The sequence below is a fragment of the Schistocerca serialis genome, chromosome 4, assembly GCF_023864345.2.
Source record: "Schistocerca serialis cubense isolate TAMUIC-IGC-003099 chromosome 4, iqSchSeri2.2, whole genome shotgun sequence".
Taxonomy (NCBI): domain Eukaryota; kingdom Metazoa; phylum Arthropoda; class Insecta; order Orthoptera; family Acrididae; genus Schistocerca; species Schistocerca serialis.
This window is the reverse complement of record NC_064641.1, coordinates 845310852-845331945: the sequence shown is the minus strand read 5'-3', so window position 1 is coordinate 845331945 and position 21094 is coordinate 845310852. Positions and strand designations below refer to the sequence as shown.

Below are 21094 nucleotides of genomic sequence, written 5' to 3'. Positions count from 1 at the left end.
CGACCTGGGACCGGACCGCAGCGACGCACGGATGCACGCCAAGACCGTAGAATCCTACACAGTGCCGTAGGGGACCGCACCGCCACTTCCCAGCAAATTAGGGACACTGTTTCTCCTCGGGTATCGGCGAGGACCATTCGCAACCGTCTCCATGAAGCTGGGCTACGGTCCCGCACACCGTTAGGCCGTCTTCCGCTCGCGCCCCAACATCGTGCAGCCCGCCTCCAGTGGTGTCGCGACAGGCGTGAATGGAGGGACGAATGGAGACGTGTCGTCTTCAGCGATGAGAGTCGCTTCTGCCTTGGTGCCAATGATGGTCGTATGCGTGTTTGGCGCCGTGCAGGTGAGCGCCACAATCAGGACTGCATACGACCGAGGCACACAGGGCCAACACCCGGCATCATGGTGTGGGGAGCGATCTCCTACACTGGCCATACACCACTGGTGATCGTCGAGGGGACACTGAATAGTGCACGGTACATCCAAACCGTCATCGAACCCATCGTTCTACCATTCCTAGACCGGCAAGGGAACTTGCTGTTCCAACAGGACAATGCACGTCCGCATGTATCCCGTGCCACCCAACGTGCTCTAGAAGGTGTAAGTCAACTACCCTGGCCAGCAAGATCTCCGGATCTGTCCCCCATTGAGCATGTTTGGGACTGGATGAAGCGTCGTCTCACGCGGTCTGCATGTCCAGCACGAACGCTGGTCCAACTGAGGCGCCAGGTGGAAATGGCATGGCAAGCCGTTCCACAGGACTACATCCAGCATCTCTACGATCGTCTCCATGGGAGAATAGCAGCCTGCATTGCTGCGAAAGGTGGATATACACTGTACTAGTGCCGACATTGTGCATGCTCTGTTGCCTGTGTCTATGTGCCTGTGGTTCTGTCAGTGTGATCATGTGATGTATCTGACCCCAGGAATGTGTCAATAAAGTTTCCCCTTCCTGGTGTTCTTATTTCAATTTCCAGGAGTGTATATCAGTGCTATGTAACATGTTTTACAATGATAAGGACTGCTTGCGAAAGTGCGGTAAAATGTTAGGCGCCGTTGTAATGCATGCAGTTAGACTGGCAGTCCGTCACTTTGAGCAGCTGCTATAAACTTATTTTATTGTGGAGGCTCTTTAACGTGGTAGTTTTACGCGGTGGAGGTGGGGGGTGGGGGGAAGGGACCAATGTTTTCAACTATGATGGTGGAAAATACCGGTAGCGGCCAGATCTCATTGACGACACTGCCAACCTTGGCAAGCAATTGCACTGCAGCCGTTGCCGTGTGATTTGTATACTCCACTTTGCGTTGTGCTGGCTTTGCCCTTTGTTGTCGTATATAATTTTGAAATGACTGAAGAGACCAATCCTAGTCCATTACCGGGTTGGAGTACGCCTCCCACCGACACCAAAGGACACAGAAGTCACTCATATTGGTTGCCAGCCCGGGGAAACAACCCGCAGGCCTCCTCTCCCTTACCGAGCGAGGTGGCGCTGTGGTTAGCACACTGGACTCCCATTTGGGAGGACAACGGTTCAAACCCGCGTCAGGCCATCTTGATTTAGGTTTTCTGTGATTTCCCAAATCAGGCAAACGCCGGGATAGTTCCTTTGAAAGGGCACAGCCGACTTCCTTCCCCATCCCTCCATAATCCGATGGGACTGATGACCTTACTATTTGGCCCACTATCTCAAATCAACTAACCAACCTTCTCTCCCATTGAGCTGTCTAACTTCTCGTTTGTTTATGCTCGCGGCACGCCGTTACATTAAAGCGCTCGCGCTGTATTTGGTGTAAGGGGTAAGATATTGATGTCAACAAAAAGGTCCACTATTGAACGAATGCTTCCGGACACCTGTTGGTGGACTTCAATATAGGGTGCGCCCAACCTTCGTCTTTATGACGGTTTGAACTCTACTGGAGACACTTTCAATGACAAGTCTAAATGTCTGTAGAAGAATGGCAGCCTACTCTTCCCAGAGACAAGAAACCACAGAAGGTAGTGATGTTGGACGCTGGGGTCTGCAGCGAAGTCGACTTTGTAACTGATTCCAGTAATTCGAGGTTCTGGGACTTTGGACAGGCCTGTCGATTACGAGAATGTTATTGTCCTCAGACTTTTCACAGACTTTAACTCTTCCTCTGCTATATGTAAACAGTATACAACGTTGTAAAGTATGTTCAATCCTTCCGCATATAATGGTACCACACCCTGCCTATCTAATCCATGTTAATTTAGGCAAGTATTTGATCCGTTTCTGAAAAAACTGTTTGTTTCAGTACCTTAATATTTTTACTGCTTGTTACATGATGCTAATAGAGTCAACTGTACTAAAATCTACGTAATCCATTTTATAATTTTTAAGAAATACTATTTTTAATTTATCAACAAAAATATTAAGTTTTTTCTGCAGACAATATTTGTTGTGTACTTCCTAATTGGGGAATATTAATGAATGTAGTACCAGAGGTGGCTTTTTATGTCATGCAGAGTCTCTGAAAATTTCATTCATTTATCTATGATATTTTCTTATATAATGGGGTATATGTATTGAAAATTTTAGTTTGCAGGAAATTGATTGTAAAGAAAATCTTTTGACACTTGTTACTTGCAGTTAATTAAAACTGTCCTGTTGCATATGGTGGCCCTTCTTTGGCCTCTAGCAGGTCTTCCAGCTTCTTTTTCACCTTCCTAGATGTTTGTCTTGCTTTCTTGGTCATATTAGATGCAGATCTGTCTGCTTCGGCTATCCTCATTTTATCGCAATGTTGCAGCCCAGTGATCATATTTTCACCAGGATTAATTCCCAGCTTTTTCAGTACCCAACACTTTCCAATATTACCACAATTGAATGTAATAACAGGATCATAAACTCCTAGTTTCATTGTATGCATGCCTACAAATACAGTTTTAGGAAGCGGTTTCAAATTATGCTGTTGAAACATTCATTTGGGTTCTGTGTATGCCCATGCAGACGTTTCCTTAGAAGGTCAGGATGAGCCAAGTCTCTGAAAATAGGTTTAATTGCTGTAATAACAGAAGCAGGAAGAGAATGCTGGTGAGAAAAGATTCTCCAGTTGCCTGAGCCCTATTGTCTTTGCACCACGAATTTTCTCCTGATCGACACAATCTATGACATGGCTTATCATCGAGAGAGGACTTAAGGAAGCATATGGCTCAAACATCTCTCTTCATTGCCTCCAGATTTTCTTTATTTCTCCTAACTGCCTGCCCATGATATACCTGCAAGTTTTCTATTTCAGTTTTAATTATCCGACCCTGTCCGGTCAACAATTTTCCATCTTCTAATATTTTTCCTCTCATATCAACAGTTAGTTTTCTTAGCCTTGTTCTCAAACGTTTTTGAGCATTCTATTTTGCTTATAACGGCATCTCCATATGGATTAGAGTTCACCACATTGTTGTATGCCTTACTGCCACCATCGCCCAACTATTTGGTGTACCATACGCCTCTTGTTTCTACAGAGCGATGAAATATTTTTTGTACTCCATGAACTTCCATACCACCACTTGTTCCTCTAAAATTAGCCACTCAGTTGTCTTCTTTATGTTAATTGACTTTACAATATTTGCAATATTTAGACATTATCTGACATTATCTCCACATCTAACACTTTACTGGTGTCTACACTCGTGGCAGTCACTACTCCATTCAGAGAAGTATGTCCTCTTTTCTGCCAACTTCCGTCAAGTGCAACTGCAATATCCGAACATCCATTTCTTATTGCCACGTTCCACAATGTTCGACAGTCACTGTCTCTCAGTACGTGAGGTCTGCCTGGTTTAGCTGGATATACATCTTTCCCGAATTTGTGATTATTTAACATGTATGCTTGTGTTAACGGACAGTAATTCGAAGACTGTTTTTCACTGTGAGTTAGTTTACGTTCCATATGAACTAATTCAATTATTCATTCCTGCTTTCTTCCCCAGTCTGCTTAAGGTAAGAGGGGAGCATTTTACTCACGTAACTGTGACATTTTAAGAGCTGAATGCGTGTAATTACAGTTCAAAACCATCACTGAGCTGTCTTACAATGGAGTAGTTCTGATGTGTCAAACTTGTATGAAGACTAGTCTGGTCCGTGCCACACAAGCTAGACAAATCAAAAATAAAACTATAGTCACTGCTGTAACAAGAGAATTGACAGTCAAATCCATATGCTTCCAAACATTTTGTCAGCTTACTGTACAGCAATAAAAAAGTAAAGCCATAACGAATATTCCTGAAACCTGTGAATGTTTTTATTTCGTCGCACCACTGACTGAACTGTAATTCATCACATTGCTCTAATTCCTGCTACACACATCAGAGCATTTCCTTTTCTTGGCAGCTTGACACTCAAATAGGATGATGATGATGTTTGGTTTGTGGGGCGCTCAACTGGGCGGTCATCAACGCCCATACAGAGTCCCAATTTTTACACAGTCCAATTTTTTATCAATCCAATCTAGCGACTGTTACGGATGATGATGACGAAATGATGAGGACAACACAAATACACAGTCCCCGGCCAGAGAAAATGCCCAAATGTCCAGGAATCAGATCCGGGACCCTGTGATCCAGAGGCAGCAGCGCTAGCCACTAGACCACGAGCTGCGGACTCACAGGTAGGATGGCTGAAATGGTGCTAACACCGGCGGTTTTCGAGGTGACGTAAGTTGACTGCCGTCGTCGCTCATCATGCTGTGTTCTCGAACAATATCGTTTTCCGTTAAATGCTTTAGGCGAACTTCTGCTTCAGAAACTAGCCTGTTACGTGAAGAAAATTCCATTTAGCTCACAGAAAATCCTCCTTACAGGAAACGAACGAAATAACACTATTTCTTCGATCTATAATTGGGAGTGTAGTAAGGCACACAGCAATTAGTTGCCATTTGAAGAATTTTGCAAAAAAAATTAACGTGTTCTTCAGATATGTGCAACCAAAATGTACACATGGTTTACGGCAATAGCTTCACAGATGCTAAGTGAGAAGAGTAATTAATTTGCTGCAGGAAATACTCTTAGCTTCTTCATGTTAAACACCAGTTAATTGTTACTCGTGATGTACTATAGATTGCACAATAAACTAAATAAGGATCCATTACATACAATAATCGACAAACAACAGATAACAAACACTTCGAACTACGTAAACGATCTCTGGCCGGCCTCCGGCTATGACGTCATGTCCATTCTCCGTTCAAGCAGCCAGGTCAAGTAGTTCTACAAGGGCCTCGCTGCGGTACGCGTAAGTACTGTACTATTAGATCGCCAATGTTGACAGAGGCAGCCACAGAATACTCGTAACCCGAAGTCAGCTCGCTTTCGAGGTGGTGGCAAAGTTTCAGACGATCCAGAAATGAGGATCCCTCGTTCAGGATATTGTCAACAAACTACAGATGTAGATACTAACTTTTAGTACAGATCCATATTGATAAAATCGCTCTCTCTCTCTCTTTGTCTTCCTTTCTCTCTCTTCCTAAAAAATGGCTCTGAGCACTATGGGACTTAACATCTGAGGTCATCAGTCCCCTAGAACTTAGAACTACTTAAACCTATCTAACCTAAGGACATCACACACATCCATGCCCGAGGCAGGATTCGAACCTGCGACCGTGTGCGGTCGCGCGTTTCCAGACTGAAGCGCCTAGAGCCGCTCGGCCACTGCGGCCGGCTCTCTCTTCCTAAGCGTTACATAGGAACATTAGTTATTGCTCTCCCAGTACTTACGTAACGGAAATTTTTCGGGAAGAAAGCCGTCCAGGTCAGGCTCTATATATTTCTTTATTTATAAAATCGTTTCGGCTACTGCCATCTTCATAGCAGGCTGCAAAATACGAAAAACTAAGAGGTTACAAAATTAATTGTGTGGCAAATACCTCTTATCCTTGCATTCCTTTAATCTTTAGAGCTGATAGTGGGAGCAGCAAAAAAAATATTAATAAAGAAATATATTAAGTGATCTAGACGGCTTTATTCACACAATATGCAGATTTATCACAGACCTATTCAGGAAATTCATTTCCTTTATCAATAAATAGGGAAATGTTTTGTTTTCGTTCCGTGTGGAACACGTAACTGACCATCGTGCCGTTTCGTACGAAATGCTACTAAAGCGCTGACAGTTGGCGGCAAGCACAAGTCAGGAGCAGGTGGTGTTCGACCGTCCAAGCCGACACTCGGCGCGGTGGCTGATGGGAGAGACTGTAAAAATGGAAAAGCATTTACGGTAGCTCCCATCTGCCACCGCACCGAATGTCTGCTTGGACTGTGCGAAAACTGATCTAATATTTGGGAGCTGAGACCCCACATTTCTCCAACTGATATTTCGGCCTTATACATTCCCGCCTTCTTCCAAGTGTACTGACAGAATGAAGCTACAGCACTCGCATCTGTTATTTTAAACACGACAGCTTTGTCATTTGGCCAGAGATGTTGTTCCGTGGCAAAGAGTTTTGTAGGAACTGAATCAGTGGCTAGACACTCGATTCATGGTGGGATATCGATGCATCACTAGGAGCTACTCTAGAGCGTCCATTTCATTCTAATTGAAAAAGGAGACATTTAAAATAAATTAGAGAAAAACCTAGGACAATGAAGAAAAAAAAACGGGACATAAATATTGTATTGACTAAATTTAATACACATACAAGTTTACCTTTACAACGTGCACTCAGATGATCCCAAATCACTTTTTACAATTATTCTGCCACACTATCACCGTACTTTTTACTTTTATGTACTTTATCAAGAAGTACATTTTCGTTTGAAATTGTATCATAAAAGTCAGTACACGATACACCATTAAAGTGTGTTTTGACAATGAGCAAGGCCCTCACTGTTTCAACTGTCATTCTGTTTTTTTTTTTCATCTGACCACAAAGAGTTCACTAACGAAAACACACGTTCCACAGCAGCATTTGACCCAGGAATTGCCGGCCGCGGTGGTCTAGCGGTTCAGGCGCTCAGTCAGGAACCGCGGGACTGCTACGGTCGCAGGTTCGAATCCTGCCTCGGGCATGGATGTGTGTGATGTCCTTAGGTTAGTTAGGTTTAAGTAGTTCTAAGTTCTAGGGGACTGATGACCACAGATGTTAAGTCCCATAGTACTCAGAGCCATTTGAACCATTTGAACCCAGGAATTGCCAGACAAAACTCCACAAATGAATCTTTTTCATGCTAATGTTTTTACTTTTGAAATGAGCAAATATTTTACACCACGTTGCACTAACACTTTCTTTGTCTCCTTCTTCACTTTTTATGAAGTTCTGTGCACATGAAAATTCATCGAACAGTTCGTCTTCATCAATAGGAAAATTTGGTACAATACTTTTAACAAAAACACAACAGTCTTGAATATCCTTCCACTGTAGCTGCTCCTTTTCAGTATTAAATCAGTCAAATGCTTTAAAAGGTGTGAGAAATAGTTTACATAGTAGTCACTCACGCATTTATTTACTCTTTTCGTTTGATCACTCATGCGATGTTTCTTCGTCTTAATGTGATTCGCAATGTCAGACCTTCCACCACGACCAATAGCAAATTTTGATCTGCACAACGTACATTCTACAGTTTCTCCACTACCAATGGAGGAAAGTCGCTTTTTATATTACTGTTAAAATTACACTTTCGTTTTGGCATAATGAAACAGTGATTGCACAGTGCAAAACATTAACAGTGTGGTGACGAAAGCCAGAGAGCAAGTATCAGTGGCGTAGAGTATCTCTGGACCGAAAGGACGGATTCAGTGGATCGATTTAGAAGAGAAGAATCTTCGTTGTTATTCGTAACCTATAGTGCGTTTAAAATTACTTGCGATTTTTGACAGTTCGGTACATAAAACTTCCTGGCAGATTGAAACCTTGTGCTGGACCGAGACTCGAACTCCGGACCTTTTGCCTTTCGCGGGCAAGTGCTCTATCGACTGAGTTACCCAAGCACGACTCACGCCCCGTCCTCACAGCTTTAATTCTGCCAGTACCTCGCCTCCTACCTTCCAAACTTCACAGAAGCTCTCCTGCGAACCCTGCAGAACTAGCACTCCTGGAAGAAAGGATATTGCGGAAACATGGCTTAGCCACAGCCTTGGGGTTGTTTCTAGACTGAAATTTTCACTCTTCAGCGGAGTGTGCGCTGATATGAAACTTCCTGGCAGATTAAAACTGTATGCCGGACCGAGACTCGAACACGATCCGGAGTTCGAGTCTCGGTCCGGCACACAGTTTTAATTTGCCAGGAAGTTTCATATCAGCGCACGCTCCACTGTAGAGTGAAAATTTTATTCTAGTTCGGTATGTGTTTGGGGTATGCTGAAAGTCATCACACGCTTCCTAGCGTAAATAATTGCGCAGTTAATAGCAAGTCAAACAACCAGTAGCGTAAAATAGTCTAGCCAAGCAGAATCATAAAAAAGGGGACATTTGAGCGTCCCCAAAAAAACTTTCGGGACAGCGGGACATTTTGGTAAAAAACGGGACTGTCCCGGGAAAATAGGGGACGAATGGACACCCTAAGCTACTCTGCAGTGACATCTTTGCAAATTGATCAAAGAAAGTACCGAATTACGTGCGTTATCCAGAATAAATCCGTTATCTCTTTTAATTAAACCGCTCGTCAAACGAATTTCCAGTGCTTCCCACACTACTGAGTCCCAGAATCGACACTTGCTGCTGTACTCTGTATGATAATGTAGAAATTTTATTTGCGACTGCTGCTGCACGTTCGAAACATAATGGTCGCTTAATACGCTACGAAAATATTAAAACGCAGAGAAGCTGGCAGCTGGACCTACACTCACCTGGCGTCAGTCGGCTTGTACATGACGTCGAACTTGTCGGCCATGACGTCACTCGTGGTGGCCCACGACACTTTGATGGTGGTAGGGCTGAGGAACATCACCGTGATGTTCTCGGGCACCATGCTGGCTCCGGGCATCGAACCTGCGGTACAAGAGAGAGAGCCGTTCTTAATTGTGAATTAAAACTGCAAAGGTACATCACCAATCTCCTGCAAAATTTATCGTAAAGCTGGGTGTAGCAATAACTGAAAACTACCATATTATACCTCCACGCGTACATGCAGTTCTTTGTTAATAATTACATAATGTTTTCCGCCAGAGTAAAGCATTCCGGAAGTGAAGTGTACCCCACGTGTAACGTCGGGTAGGGACTGTCCTGGAGGATCAGTCAGACAAAATCAGAACCGTGATTAGGGTAAGCACAACACTTATAGGAAGGCTAAAAGGGTGGGGAACACTAGGTATGTCAAAGGTAGAGATGGAAAGGATGCAGATAGATATTTTAGGAATCAAAAATGTGAGATAACCGTATGAGTGGGAACTATAGAGTGGACATAACAAGATCATCGATATTATATCAGATAGCAGTGGAGCAGAAGCGGGAATGATAATGACTAAGGAAACAGGCAGTAGAGTAATGGGTTACCGGTAGCAAACATAGAGGACATCATGGTGAAACAGAATGAATTTCGTACAGAAATTTTAACCACAGCCAAATACGTATCAACCGCAGGTGCGGATGACAGCGAAATTGGAGAAGCGTGTGTTAATATTAATTAACTCGTAAAATATGCCAAGGGGGCTGAGAATTTAATTATAATGGGAGCTCGGTAAGCATTCGTTGGTGGGGATGTACGGAATGGAAAACAATGGGACATTTTAAACTTAGCAAGGGAAATGAGGGGCGAGAAAATTTAACAGAATTCTGTGCTAAGCAGGGGTTAGTCATGAGAAAACACTTTTCGATAATCACTTGAGAAGGTGATAGTAGAGGATTAAAAAAAATCAGGCTGACTATATTTTCGTGAAATAAAGATTTAGGTGTGCTCATATTGATGATGATGATAACCCAGTACTAATGAAATGCTAACTGAAATTTAGGAAATTAAAGAGAAGGCAGCCTAAATGTTGAATCGTGGAGGAGTCGAAGCAACCAAAAATTCAGACTTCTAAGAACATGTTGTAACACTACAACGCAATACCTCATATCTTTCATGTCTTTTATTTTCACAATTTTGATAGTAATGTCATATTATAGATGTATATATTTTGCCATTCTATTGTCAGTAACAGTTATGTAGAATATTGTAACGCAAATTTATTGTAAATCATTTAAAAATACTTTTGTAAAAGAATGTAGTAAAAACGATGGCAAAGTCAGAGTTTTTGCTATGTGCAATAACCATGGATGTAAAAGAAAGAGGGGAGGTGGCATTACGTCACAAACTGGAAGCAGATGTCCGCCATCTTAACTAATCAAAAACTTTGGTTAACCGCGCCCATACCCTATAGTTACCTGGGTGACACTTCCCAGTGACGTCACTCTGCCTGTGTCCTATTACTAGAGTAAATACGCATTCAAGAACATAAAAACTTTCGAAATTGCCTTCCTGGCACTATGTTAGTATTTAAAACAGTTATTGGGTGCACACGACAGAAATAATGAACAAGAAGCATTTGTAAACAGCAGTCTGCTATGTTTTGGGCTACTTAAAATGGCGCCCACTCTAACTTCAAAACAACGTACAGCGTAATTCTGTAATGCCACCAAAGACCTTGTAAAAAATAACTAGACTCACTGATGGCGCTGCAGTCGCGGGATAATTTGAACCTTCGGCTGGACGCCATTATAGTGGTTGTAGTCTGATGTGTTGTGTAGTATTGTTGTTTATGAAGACCCTGATTCAACGTTGTATATTTGTTGGGGCGTACATACAGTATTTGTTAGTCGTAATTCTACTTTCTGTACGTTCCAATGAAAAGAAGTACAATGGTGAAGAGTTGTGCAGCTATTAATTGTACAAATAAATTCGAGAAAGGAACGAATATTACACTTCACGGGTATGTGGATATTTTAAGTTGTTTTTATGTCGGTGCACTTGCTTAATAAATGTTTTTGTAACACGGTATTAGCATAATGTCTGTGCATCTATTTGCAGGTTTCCTTTCTCAAAACCACAGCTGTTACAAAAATGGTTACACGCTGTCAGGAGGCAAGATTTCCGACCGACAGAATACCATTTTATATGTTATGATCATTTTGAAGGTCGGTAGTGTTTTCATGGTCTAGGTTAGGTTGAAACTTGATAATTTGGTCGTGAGTTGCCAAAGCACTATGCCATATATAACGCACTTCTCGTCATAAAATCTAAAGCAAGGTAGAGTCAGAAAATATCTATTAATATAATGGGCAAATCTTCGAGTAATTTGATGCATTTTGCGTACATCTATCATAAATGAACTACGAAAAATGCTAGGGGTCCAGTCCATAACTTTTAGCTACGCAGATTCCATGTAGTACGTAAGATAAATTCATAAACAGTGACTAGTTGCTGTTTGTTCATAAATTAAAAAGTATATTGTAACGTATTAAATGAGGCATTATGTTTCCGACCTAAGTCAAGGGAAGGCATTTTATAACCAAAAGCAATGTATAAACATTCGAACTCCGCGTGTCAGTTTACCACTCTAATGGCCGCCAGCCAGCTATTCAATTTGTCCGCTCTTCACAGTCGACCACTCGTGCGGTTGTGGGGGCCTGAATGCCACCGACCTTCTTTTTTTACCTCCATGGTAATAACAGTCTCTAACCAAAGATAAACTCGGCATGGCACTAACGTCATTGGTACGCGAGAGCGAGCACACCCAAGAGTTGCAAGCAGACAGTGAGAGAGACTGAATGTGTATAAGGACGAAAGCATGTGAATTTCGTGGGCATAAAATGTTGGGCGAGGCATTATGAATGCAACAAGCAGTGGTATGAGTCACGGTACAGCAATTACTTGAGAAGAGTTTCAAAAATATTTATGGAGGAAGAGTAGAGTTTTGCTATATGCACTTAATTCTGCTCGTAAGTGAAAGGAAGAGCCTGTTGTCTAACAACCGTCGTCATCAAATCATCACGCCGTACCTGCAGCAATTCCACGTCCAAGTAAGACTGTGTCATTTCAGAAAATTAGAGGTGTAAAAGACTTGCCAGTGTATTAGAATCAGCAACTGAACGTGACAGATATTTCGTTAACTTCAGTTTTTGTTAGTGTTAGTAATTACCCCAAATAATTATTACTAATAGGAAGATCCTATTCCCACCATAAATTAACGGGGCGTAACTTAAAAGAAAAGACTTGCAGTTTAAATTTATGAAATAACTAGACAGTAAATCTTGAAATTTGTTAGTTCAGTGAAAAGTGAGACATGACAATTTATCTGCCACTGTTGATTAACTTTTGCAAATTTAATTGCTTTCGTTAACTTTTTGACCAAAACACGTATTCATGAATCATTTAACCCAGTTTGTTGGCAAAATAATAAAACATAATTTATTTCAATAGTGTTGTGTAACTTTAAGCGCTTATCTGTATGTTGCGTGTTTCTTGCGTGTTTCCATTGCTGGTGATTGTGACCGATTCAGTGTTGTTATAGGTAATATTTCTGATAATGAGTTTTGTTTATTGAAAAGAAATATTAGTGAATACTATAGATAGCAAGCGTCATAGCGAAGTAACTCATCTCAATCACTACTGCGTTATGTGTCACAATTAATAAATGAATCGAGTTTGAGTTATTGAAAAGTGTTCAGTGTAATGCAAATCAACTTTCAGACAGTTTACAAGGCTTTTGAATTTTTAACCGAGTTCCCCTGCCTGAACTGAGCGTCAATGTGCACAAAAATTTCGGTACTTTTTACGTAGATTCACATTTGTATTTAACATAACTACTTTTATAACTGCTGCTCAAACACGAGCTGGCGACCGCATTGTTTCATTCATTAACTTCAGTTTCGTTGAATTTCAACTCATAATTACTAAAATTCTCGTTATCTACGGAAAAGAAATTGACACAAATATACGTTTTTCTAATTTCGATCGTTATTAGCACAACGTGTTTTGTTGGCATAATAACTTTCAACTGAACGTTTGTTCGCAGCCTGCTGGTTCAAAATTCTTCGGAATAGATGCCTTCTCCTAGAATTACAGAACATAGGTACACGTTTCATTTGATTATACGTTGATACCATAGAATGTGACAAATTGCTTCAAGGAGTTACTGGTGCGGAAAACCGAAGGGACAGCCTTTAAAGAGGCTAGCAAATGCAACAGAAAGGTACTAGGAATGAAATAAGCAGAAAAGGGACTAGGATTGGAAAAGGCAAACAGGGGCAGCCATACATAGTGAATACTGAAATTAAGAAAGCACTGACGAAAACGTGAAAAAAGATTAACAGTAACAGGAACAACATCGGTTGGTTATTAGCTAGAAATGGAAACAAAGTATCGTAAATACTGCAAACACTCCAATAAAAGTCATTTTGGTGACCGTGACCAAGAAGCATGTTGAATGGATGCGAGAAGGGTTACTCGGTCATGGAAACAGAAAATAAGATGAGAATATGGAAACAATACTTGCAGGAGCTTTGTAGTTACCCAAAAGAAATTATTCCAATTGAAAAAGAGGACACTATACAGAAGATTGTAAAGGCAATTCAGTTATTATCGTTGAATTTACAGGGGTTGCGTATCTTAGGGAACATTTTTGTGTTGCTTAGTTATCCTATTGTCTATTACTTGAAAATAAACAGTATTTATGGAAAATCGAGTTACCAATGTTTAATTCGGTTTTATTCAAAAACTGTTGATTAGCAACGTACAACAGAGGGATGTTGTAGTAAAATAAATAAATCAATACAAATTTGTCATATAGGGCTAGAAAAGGTAATTCCCTCAACAAAAAGGTGGAATAAACTATATAAAACATCGCTTCATCGTTTCAGTACTTCGTCGAACTTGTATCTTTATCAGTAATAACAGAAAACTCTTGCCTATATATATCAATAGTAATTGCTTTGTTTACATAAAAGCACGGAAGTTCCATGATTAACTAATTTTTAGTAGTTATAAAATGCAGTTTATATCCTGTAGTTACATAAAACACACAATGGACTAACACTCAATGGTGGGCTGTTAGAATTATGTGCAAGTCAAACAACCAAACAAATAAAAGAATAAAGAGGAATCGTCAGCTATAAGTTTATCTCTTACACATGCATTTATGCTTCATTCCCTAGCAGTGCTACCAATACTACGAGTAATACTTCATCATGTGTGTAGTGTACCATAACTACCGAATTTTAGTTTTGGTAGAGCACAACTCTAATTAGGAACAGACCTTCCTCTACCTTATGTCGTGTTATGAGTTAGCGACAAAAAAGACTCTCTGAACAGCTATAACGGTGCATAGTTCCAATTGCATTTTGTCTATCTAACGGCTTCCAGAGGCTACAAAATCTGATTTTCAGTATTTTATGTAATCACACAGGTCTAAAAATTTATGCTTCATTATTGTTTCTTAGTGATTTTAGGTGATCCTAATTTTTTTTAAATGCAGAGTTTAGAAATGTTATATTTCCCTCTATCACATTTGAGTTGTCCACAAAATGTTGCTGAAATTCATTAAATGCATACAAAACACATACATTCAGAATAATTTGATTAAGAAAACAAAATGACAAAATAAGAGACTCCTACTATTATAATGAAATATTATTTTATTTAGGTCTAATACAGAGGCATAAATGTTAATGTTTCTTCTTTTTCCCCTCAAATCTCTGTGCACCGACTAAGGACGCTCGGTGTGCAGCATCAAGCAGTAGTCTGCTATCGTGCTGGCACCCCTGTTCAATTCCTTTTACATTCTGGTAGAACCTTTCTCCCTGTTCCTCACTCATAACGCGTAGGTAGCTGGCATGTGAGTCCAGAAACTGCAATTTGAAGCTCACTGAGGCATCAAGTATTTTAGAGCTAGCCAGCATGCTTATTACAAATTCTCGTAATGATCTTTACTGTTGCCAATAAATTTGTTGATAACTTCTTTAAAGGATATCCAAGAGTATGGTAGGAGTTGTCATAATGGGCCAGATAAAGATCTTATTTCCAGGTCACTTCTGATGTCATTTTACATCCGAGGCAATTGGACTTGTTACCTCTAAGGTTACGAAATCCATCCCGTCCCCCTGGTGATTCACTGCACAGCCCAAGCACCCAAGGCAACTTTATACAGGGTGAAAAGCATTAAAACCGACAAACTCTGGGAGGTTGTAGGGGACATCAAAACAAACATTTTTCCCTAATGTCATTTTTTCCTATGAGGAGTTTTTAAACCGGTAGAGGAAGATTTCTCTGGCGGCAAATTAATTAAACCAACAAACACTTTTCCATTTTTTATGACCAATAGGCAACACATTAACACAACCCAATTTCAATTACAGTAGATTTTCAAAAATGCCTCCATTGACACGTAAACAAAGGTTACACCGTCGGATCATGTTCTGTCTCACACGGATAACAACCCCAGAAGTATCCTGAATTGTTCCTGCTGCTGCTACTATCCGGGTAACCAGATCCTCTTCTGATGCGACAGGAGCTGCGTAAACAAGGTTGTGCATCTCTCCCCACACAGTAAAGTCCAGAGGGGACATATGTGGGACATGGTACGGGACCACCTCTGCCAATCCACGTTTCTGGGAACCGTCGGTCCAGGAATCAAAGCGCACGACGACTGAAATGTGCCGGCACCCCGTCAAGTTGGAACCACATGCGTTGTCTTGTAGGGAGCGGGACGTCTTCCAGCAATTCTGGCAATGCTCTGGCGAGAAAATTATAACAGTGCCTGCCATTTAATGGCCTAGGTAGCAGATACGGCCCAATTAAACAGTCCCCAACAACACCGTCCCACACATTAACGAAGAGGCGCACTTGATGAGCGCTAGTAACTGTGGCATCTGCGTTATCCTCACTCCAAACATGTTAATTGTGCGTGTTGAAGACTCCATCACGCCCGAACGTTGCTTCATCGGTAAACAACAGAGAGGATGGAAATGTAGGATGCATTTCACACTGTTCCAGGTACCACTGCGAAAACTGTGCTCTGGATGGATAATCAACTGGTTCCCGGTTGTGGACACGCTGTAAGTGAAATGGACGTAACAACTGCTCTCGAAGGACTGTTCTTACATTCGTCTGATTCGTCCCCATGTTACGTGCAATTGCACGAATGCTGATTGAAGGATCCCTCTCCACATGCTGCAAGACAGCTTCCTCAAATTGCAGCGTTCTTACCGTGCGACGGCGTCCCTGTCCAGGTAATCTGCTAAATGACCAGGTCTCACGCAAACGTTGGTACACAGCAGCAAAGGTCGTATGATGCGGGATACGGAGATTAGGATATTGTTGTCGATAAACCCGCTGTGCAGCTCGCGCGTTGTCGTGCGCTACGTAGTACGCACCAACTATGTCAGTGTACTCACTCCAGGTGTATCGGTCCATTAGTAAACAGAGACAATCCACTACTACACTGGTGGACAGCAGTTGTCTACAACTGAAGATCGTAATACGCCCTCTAACAATTGAAGATCGTAATACGGCCTCTAACAACTGAAGATCGTAATACGGCCTCTAACAACTGAAGAGCATAATATGGCCTCCACCGGTTTAAATAATCCTCATAGGAAAAATGACATTAGCCAAAAATACTTGTTTTGATGTCCCCTACAACCTGTATGGTACAGTCAAGGCCCCCCTTCCCCTTCACCGTATATCTCTGGACCAATAGGCATCAAACTTCCCATCCCTTTTATTACTAGAGCAATTGCGTAGCGCTTGCCTTTCTTGTTCTGTCCGCTATAAAGGATATTCATGAAGTGCAAGCAGAGAGAAGGCACTGCATCGAGCAGAATAAAATGAATAAGAAGGTTTGTAAGTATCCTTTCCTTTGCCCGCTCGGCTGGTTGCGCGGTCTAACGCACTGCTTCCCGAGCGGGAAGGCGTGCCTGTCCCCGGCACGAGTCCGCCCGGCGGATTAGTGTCGAGGTCCGGTGTGCCTGTCTCCACGTACGTGTACACCATAGTTACTCTACCACACAAAGATTTGGGGTTACACTCGTCTGGTATGAGACGCTCCTGGAGGGAGAGGGGCGGGGGCTCCACTGGGGGCCGGACCGCACAATAAGCCTGGGTTCAGTGTGGGGCGGCGGTGGGGCGAGTGGACTGCTGTAGACTGTTGTGAGGTCGTGAACCACTGAGGGCTACGGCGGGGACGAAGCCTCTCCGCCGTTTCTACGTCCCCGGATCAATAAACAATGCACACACACACACCCCTTCCTCTCATAATTAATTCCTATCTACAAGTTTTACGTAATTTGTTGCAATTTTACCAATTCTCGAACACCCACATCTCTGCCCTAAGATTTATGTTAATACGATGTTAAACGATTACAAAATGCATTTTTTAACAAACTACTCCAATATTCAGAGTTAAACAATTTTTGAAGTACTTTATTTAACAACATATGCACTCGTGCACAGACTTGGAAATTTGTGGTAGGGTCTTATTGGACCAAACTATTGAGGTCATCGGTCCCTAAGCTTACGCACTACTTAATGTAACTTAAACTAACTAACGCTAAGGACGACACACACACCCATGCCCGAGGGAGGACTTGAACCTCGGAAGGAGCAGCTGCAAGGACCGTGAAAAAAAAGAAGAAAAAAATAAAAAAAAAAACACAACGGAGTGAAGTATTTCACGATGAACTTCAAGTTTATACAGTGTTGTTTAACAAATATGTAGCCCATGTCTGTCCGAATGTCAGTTAGAATATGTAAAAAGAACATTTCGATAATTTTGGCAATAGCGTTCCCCTTTATGTATTACATGTATATTCATATGTTAAAAAATATATATAGACTACGTCCGTCCGAATGGACCTTACAGTGTTGTGTAAAAAGTTAAAGTAAATCGGTCAAGAAGTTTTCGACGCTTTTGGTGACACCATTTGCAATTCCTCTATTACTTGCATACTCATACAGGGTATCCATTAAAAATATATAGCCTATGTCCATCAGAATGTTCATTAGAATATCCTATAAATATCTGAAGTAAACTGGTTGAGAACTTTTCGAGATTTTTGCCCCTTTCTGTATCACATACACACAATATCAATCACACAAAACAAGAGGCCGGTGCTGGACCCTGTACTGTGCTCTATTTACACATCAGACCTGATAACAACACCAAGACTCTGCAGAAATACTCACATAGATGACATTACCCTGAACATCAGAGCCGGCCGTGGTGGCCGAGCGGTTCTAGGCGCTACAGTCTGGAACCGCGCGACCGCTACGGCCGCAGGTTCGAATCCTGTCTCGGGCATGGGAGTGTGTGATGCCTTTAGGTTAGTTAGGCTTAAGTAGTTCTAAGTTCTAGGACTGATGACCTTAGAAATTAAGTCGCATAGTGCTCAGAGCCATTTTAACCATTTTTCGATCACCAGAAACAGATGGCCTCTGAGGTTAGAACTAATACTTAAGCTTGGGCGGTTCGGGGGCAGACTGGATTTAACGCAGCTAAAAGCCAAGGACTACTGCTCGCTGAACGCCGCAAGCCAGCATTACAAACTGTCTAGCTCTTTCGGTAGCGACAGAATGGAAATGGTTCAAATGGCTCTGAGCACTATGGGACTTTACATCCGAGGTCATAAGTCACCTAGAACTTAGAACTACTTAAACCTAACTAAGGACAACATACACATCAATGCACGAGGCAGGATTCGAACCTGCGACCGGAGCAGTCACGCGGTTCCGGACTGAAGCTCCTAGAACAGCTCGGCGAGCGAATGGACTCTATATTCCTGATACCTTGGAGTCATACTGGACAGAAAACTGAGGTCGCCTCAGTTTACCGCACTAGGACTTGTGCATCTCCGCTCATCAAAACTGGGCACTATCTATTGAATACAGCCTAAAGAACTACAGCAGGGCTGCCCACAGCGTGCAAAACCGCACTCTAGCCGGATGTGTGGCCCGCTTGCGACCGAGTCTCGGCCTGTTTCATCTTTGCTCGATCCTTTTCGGAAGTAGTCGATACAGCGCCACTTTTCGTTAAGTATTGCGTTGCGGTATTTTTCGATCGGCGCGATACTCTTGCGTTCGGCAGAACCGTGGTGTCAGTGCTGTTTACCCTTCGCTATTTATTCGTGGTACGAAAGACATTGCACAGAAAGAGGCAGTCTAGCTATCTGTCATCAGAAGAATATAAAAATGAGTGACTCTCACATAAACGACGGATAGGAACGGTTTGCTATGAAACGACAATACAACACCGTCCAGAAACAATTTACAGATTTAATTGACAATGAAAGAACGTAAACTTCCAACGATCGATAGATGGGATACATTATTCTGATATCAAGAAGCACTTCGTGCTAAATGTTTAGGCATGGGGCACGTGAAGGAACGGGTGGCACAACATTTCTGAAATTGCGTGCATTATTCCACGGTCAGTTACAACAGTTTTCGATGTAATTGTACGAAGAAAGTGGAGGCTTCATGTTGTTGTTGTTGTCGTTGTTGTTGTGGTCTTCTGTCCAGAGACTGGTTTGATGCAGCTCTTCATGCTACTCTATCCTGTGCAAGCTTCTTCATCTCCCAGTACCTACTGCAATCTACATCCTTCTAGATCTGCTTAGTGTATTCATCTCTTGGTCTCCCTCTACGATACTTACCCTCCACACTGCCCTCCAATACCTTGATGCCTCAGAACATCTCCTATCAACCAATCCCTTCTTCCAGTCGTGCCACAAATTTCTCCTCTCCCCAATTCTATTCACAGCAAAGTATATTGGTTGATTTTCCGACTTAAAACCCGCTATTGTTGAATTTATGGAGGAAAACTGAGAGCAGGAACGAAAATTAGAAAATCTGTAATGGATTTCAATCGTCGCATTTTAAGTGACTGCATACTGCCCACAGTAAGACATTACAAGATGAGAAACAACTTATTTGTGGTTTGATATGGATGCATTTAGAAATAAAATCGCAGTGTAGAAGGGACAAATTCTGACAAAAAACAGTCCACTTTCCTAAGCTCATTGGCGTTAAAGAAAACCCGAGTTTGATGAATTCATTGTGACTTTCAAAGAATTACGAGGGTAGTTTTCTAACGCTTTTGAAGAAACTGACAGTCTTACGTCTGTTTTCGAGCAGTTTTCGAGATCGTTTGTCGTTTCAGTTGAAAGAGTTCCTGTGTATATGCAGCGGGGACTGATTTACCTGCAATGTAATTCCAGTTTTAAAGTCAAATCCTTTTACCTTAAAACTGCCCAGCATGTCTAAATTATTTTACTCAGTGAGAGGTGCCACGTCTCCATAATGAGATTGCAAATTTGCTACAGTATTGCTATCAAGAGACAGCGATATGCACATATACAGATGTCACTATTATCGCGTACACAAGATACGAAACGGCAGTGGACTGGTGGAACTGTCATTTGCAATCAGATGATTCATGTGAGACGGTGGCAGGCGAGATTATAGCCGCTTTGGACTTTGAAAGCGGAATGGTAGTTCTACCTAGACGCATGGGACACTGCATTTCAGAAATCTTTAGGAATTCAATATTCCGAGATCCATAGTATCAAGCTTGTGCCGAGAACAGCAAATTTCAAGTATTGCTTCTCACCATGGACAACGCACTGGCCGACGGTCTTCACTTAACGACCGAGAGCAGCAGTGTTTGCATAGAATTGACAGTGCTAACAGACGAGCAACACTGCTTGAAATAACGGCAGCAATAAATGTGGGACGTACGAAGAACATGTCCGTTAGGACACCGTGGTCAAATTTGACGTTAATGGGCTACGGCGCGATGTTAATGCGTTTGCAATAGCACGACATTGCCTGCAGCGCCTCTCCTGGGTTCGGGGCCGTATCGACTGGACCTTAGTCGACTGGAAAATCGTGGCCTGGTCAGATAAGTCTCGATTACAGTTGGCGGGAGCGGGGGTAGGGTTCGAGTGTGGCCCAGCGCCCGAAAGCCATGGACCCAAGCTGTCTCCATAATGAGATTGCCATTGTGCTACAGTATTTCTATCAACATATCCTTAATGGTGTGGGCTGTATTTACATGGAAATAACTGGGTTCTCCGGTCCATCTGAACCTATCATTGACCGGAAATGGCTATGTTCGGCTAGTTGTAAACCATTTGCAGTTATACATCGACTTCTTTTCCCAAACATTGG

General features: G+C 42.1%; 1 protein-coding gene across 1 annotated transcript in view; it reads right to left on the bottom strand.

Moving 5' to 3' along the window:
- LOC126473469 (uncharacterized) overlaps nt 1–21094 on the bottom strand; it is a 911006-nt gene that overhangs the window by 128909 nt on the left and 761003 nt on the right. The window contains exon 4 of the mRNA XM_050100543.1: nt 8802–8943. Coding sequence (XP_049956500.1) covers nt 8802–8943 — 142 coding nt within the window. The remainder of the gene's footprint in view (nt 1–8801; nt 8944–21094) is intronic.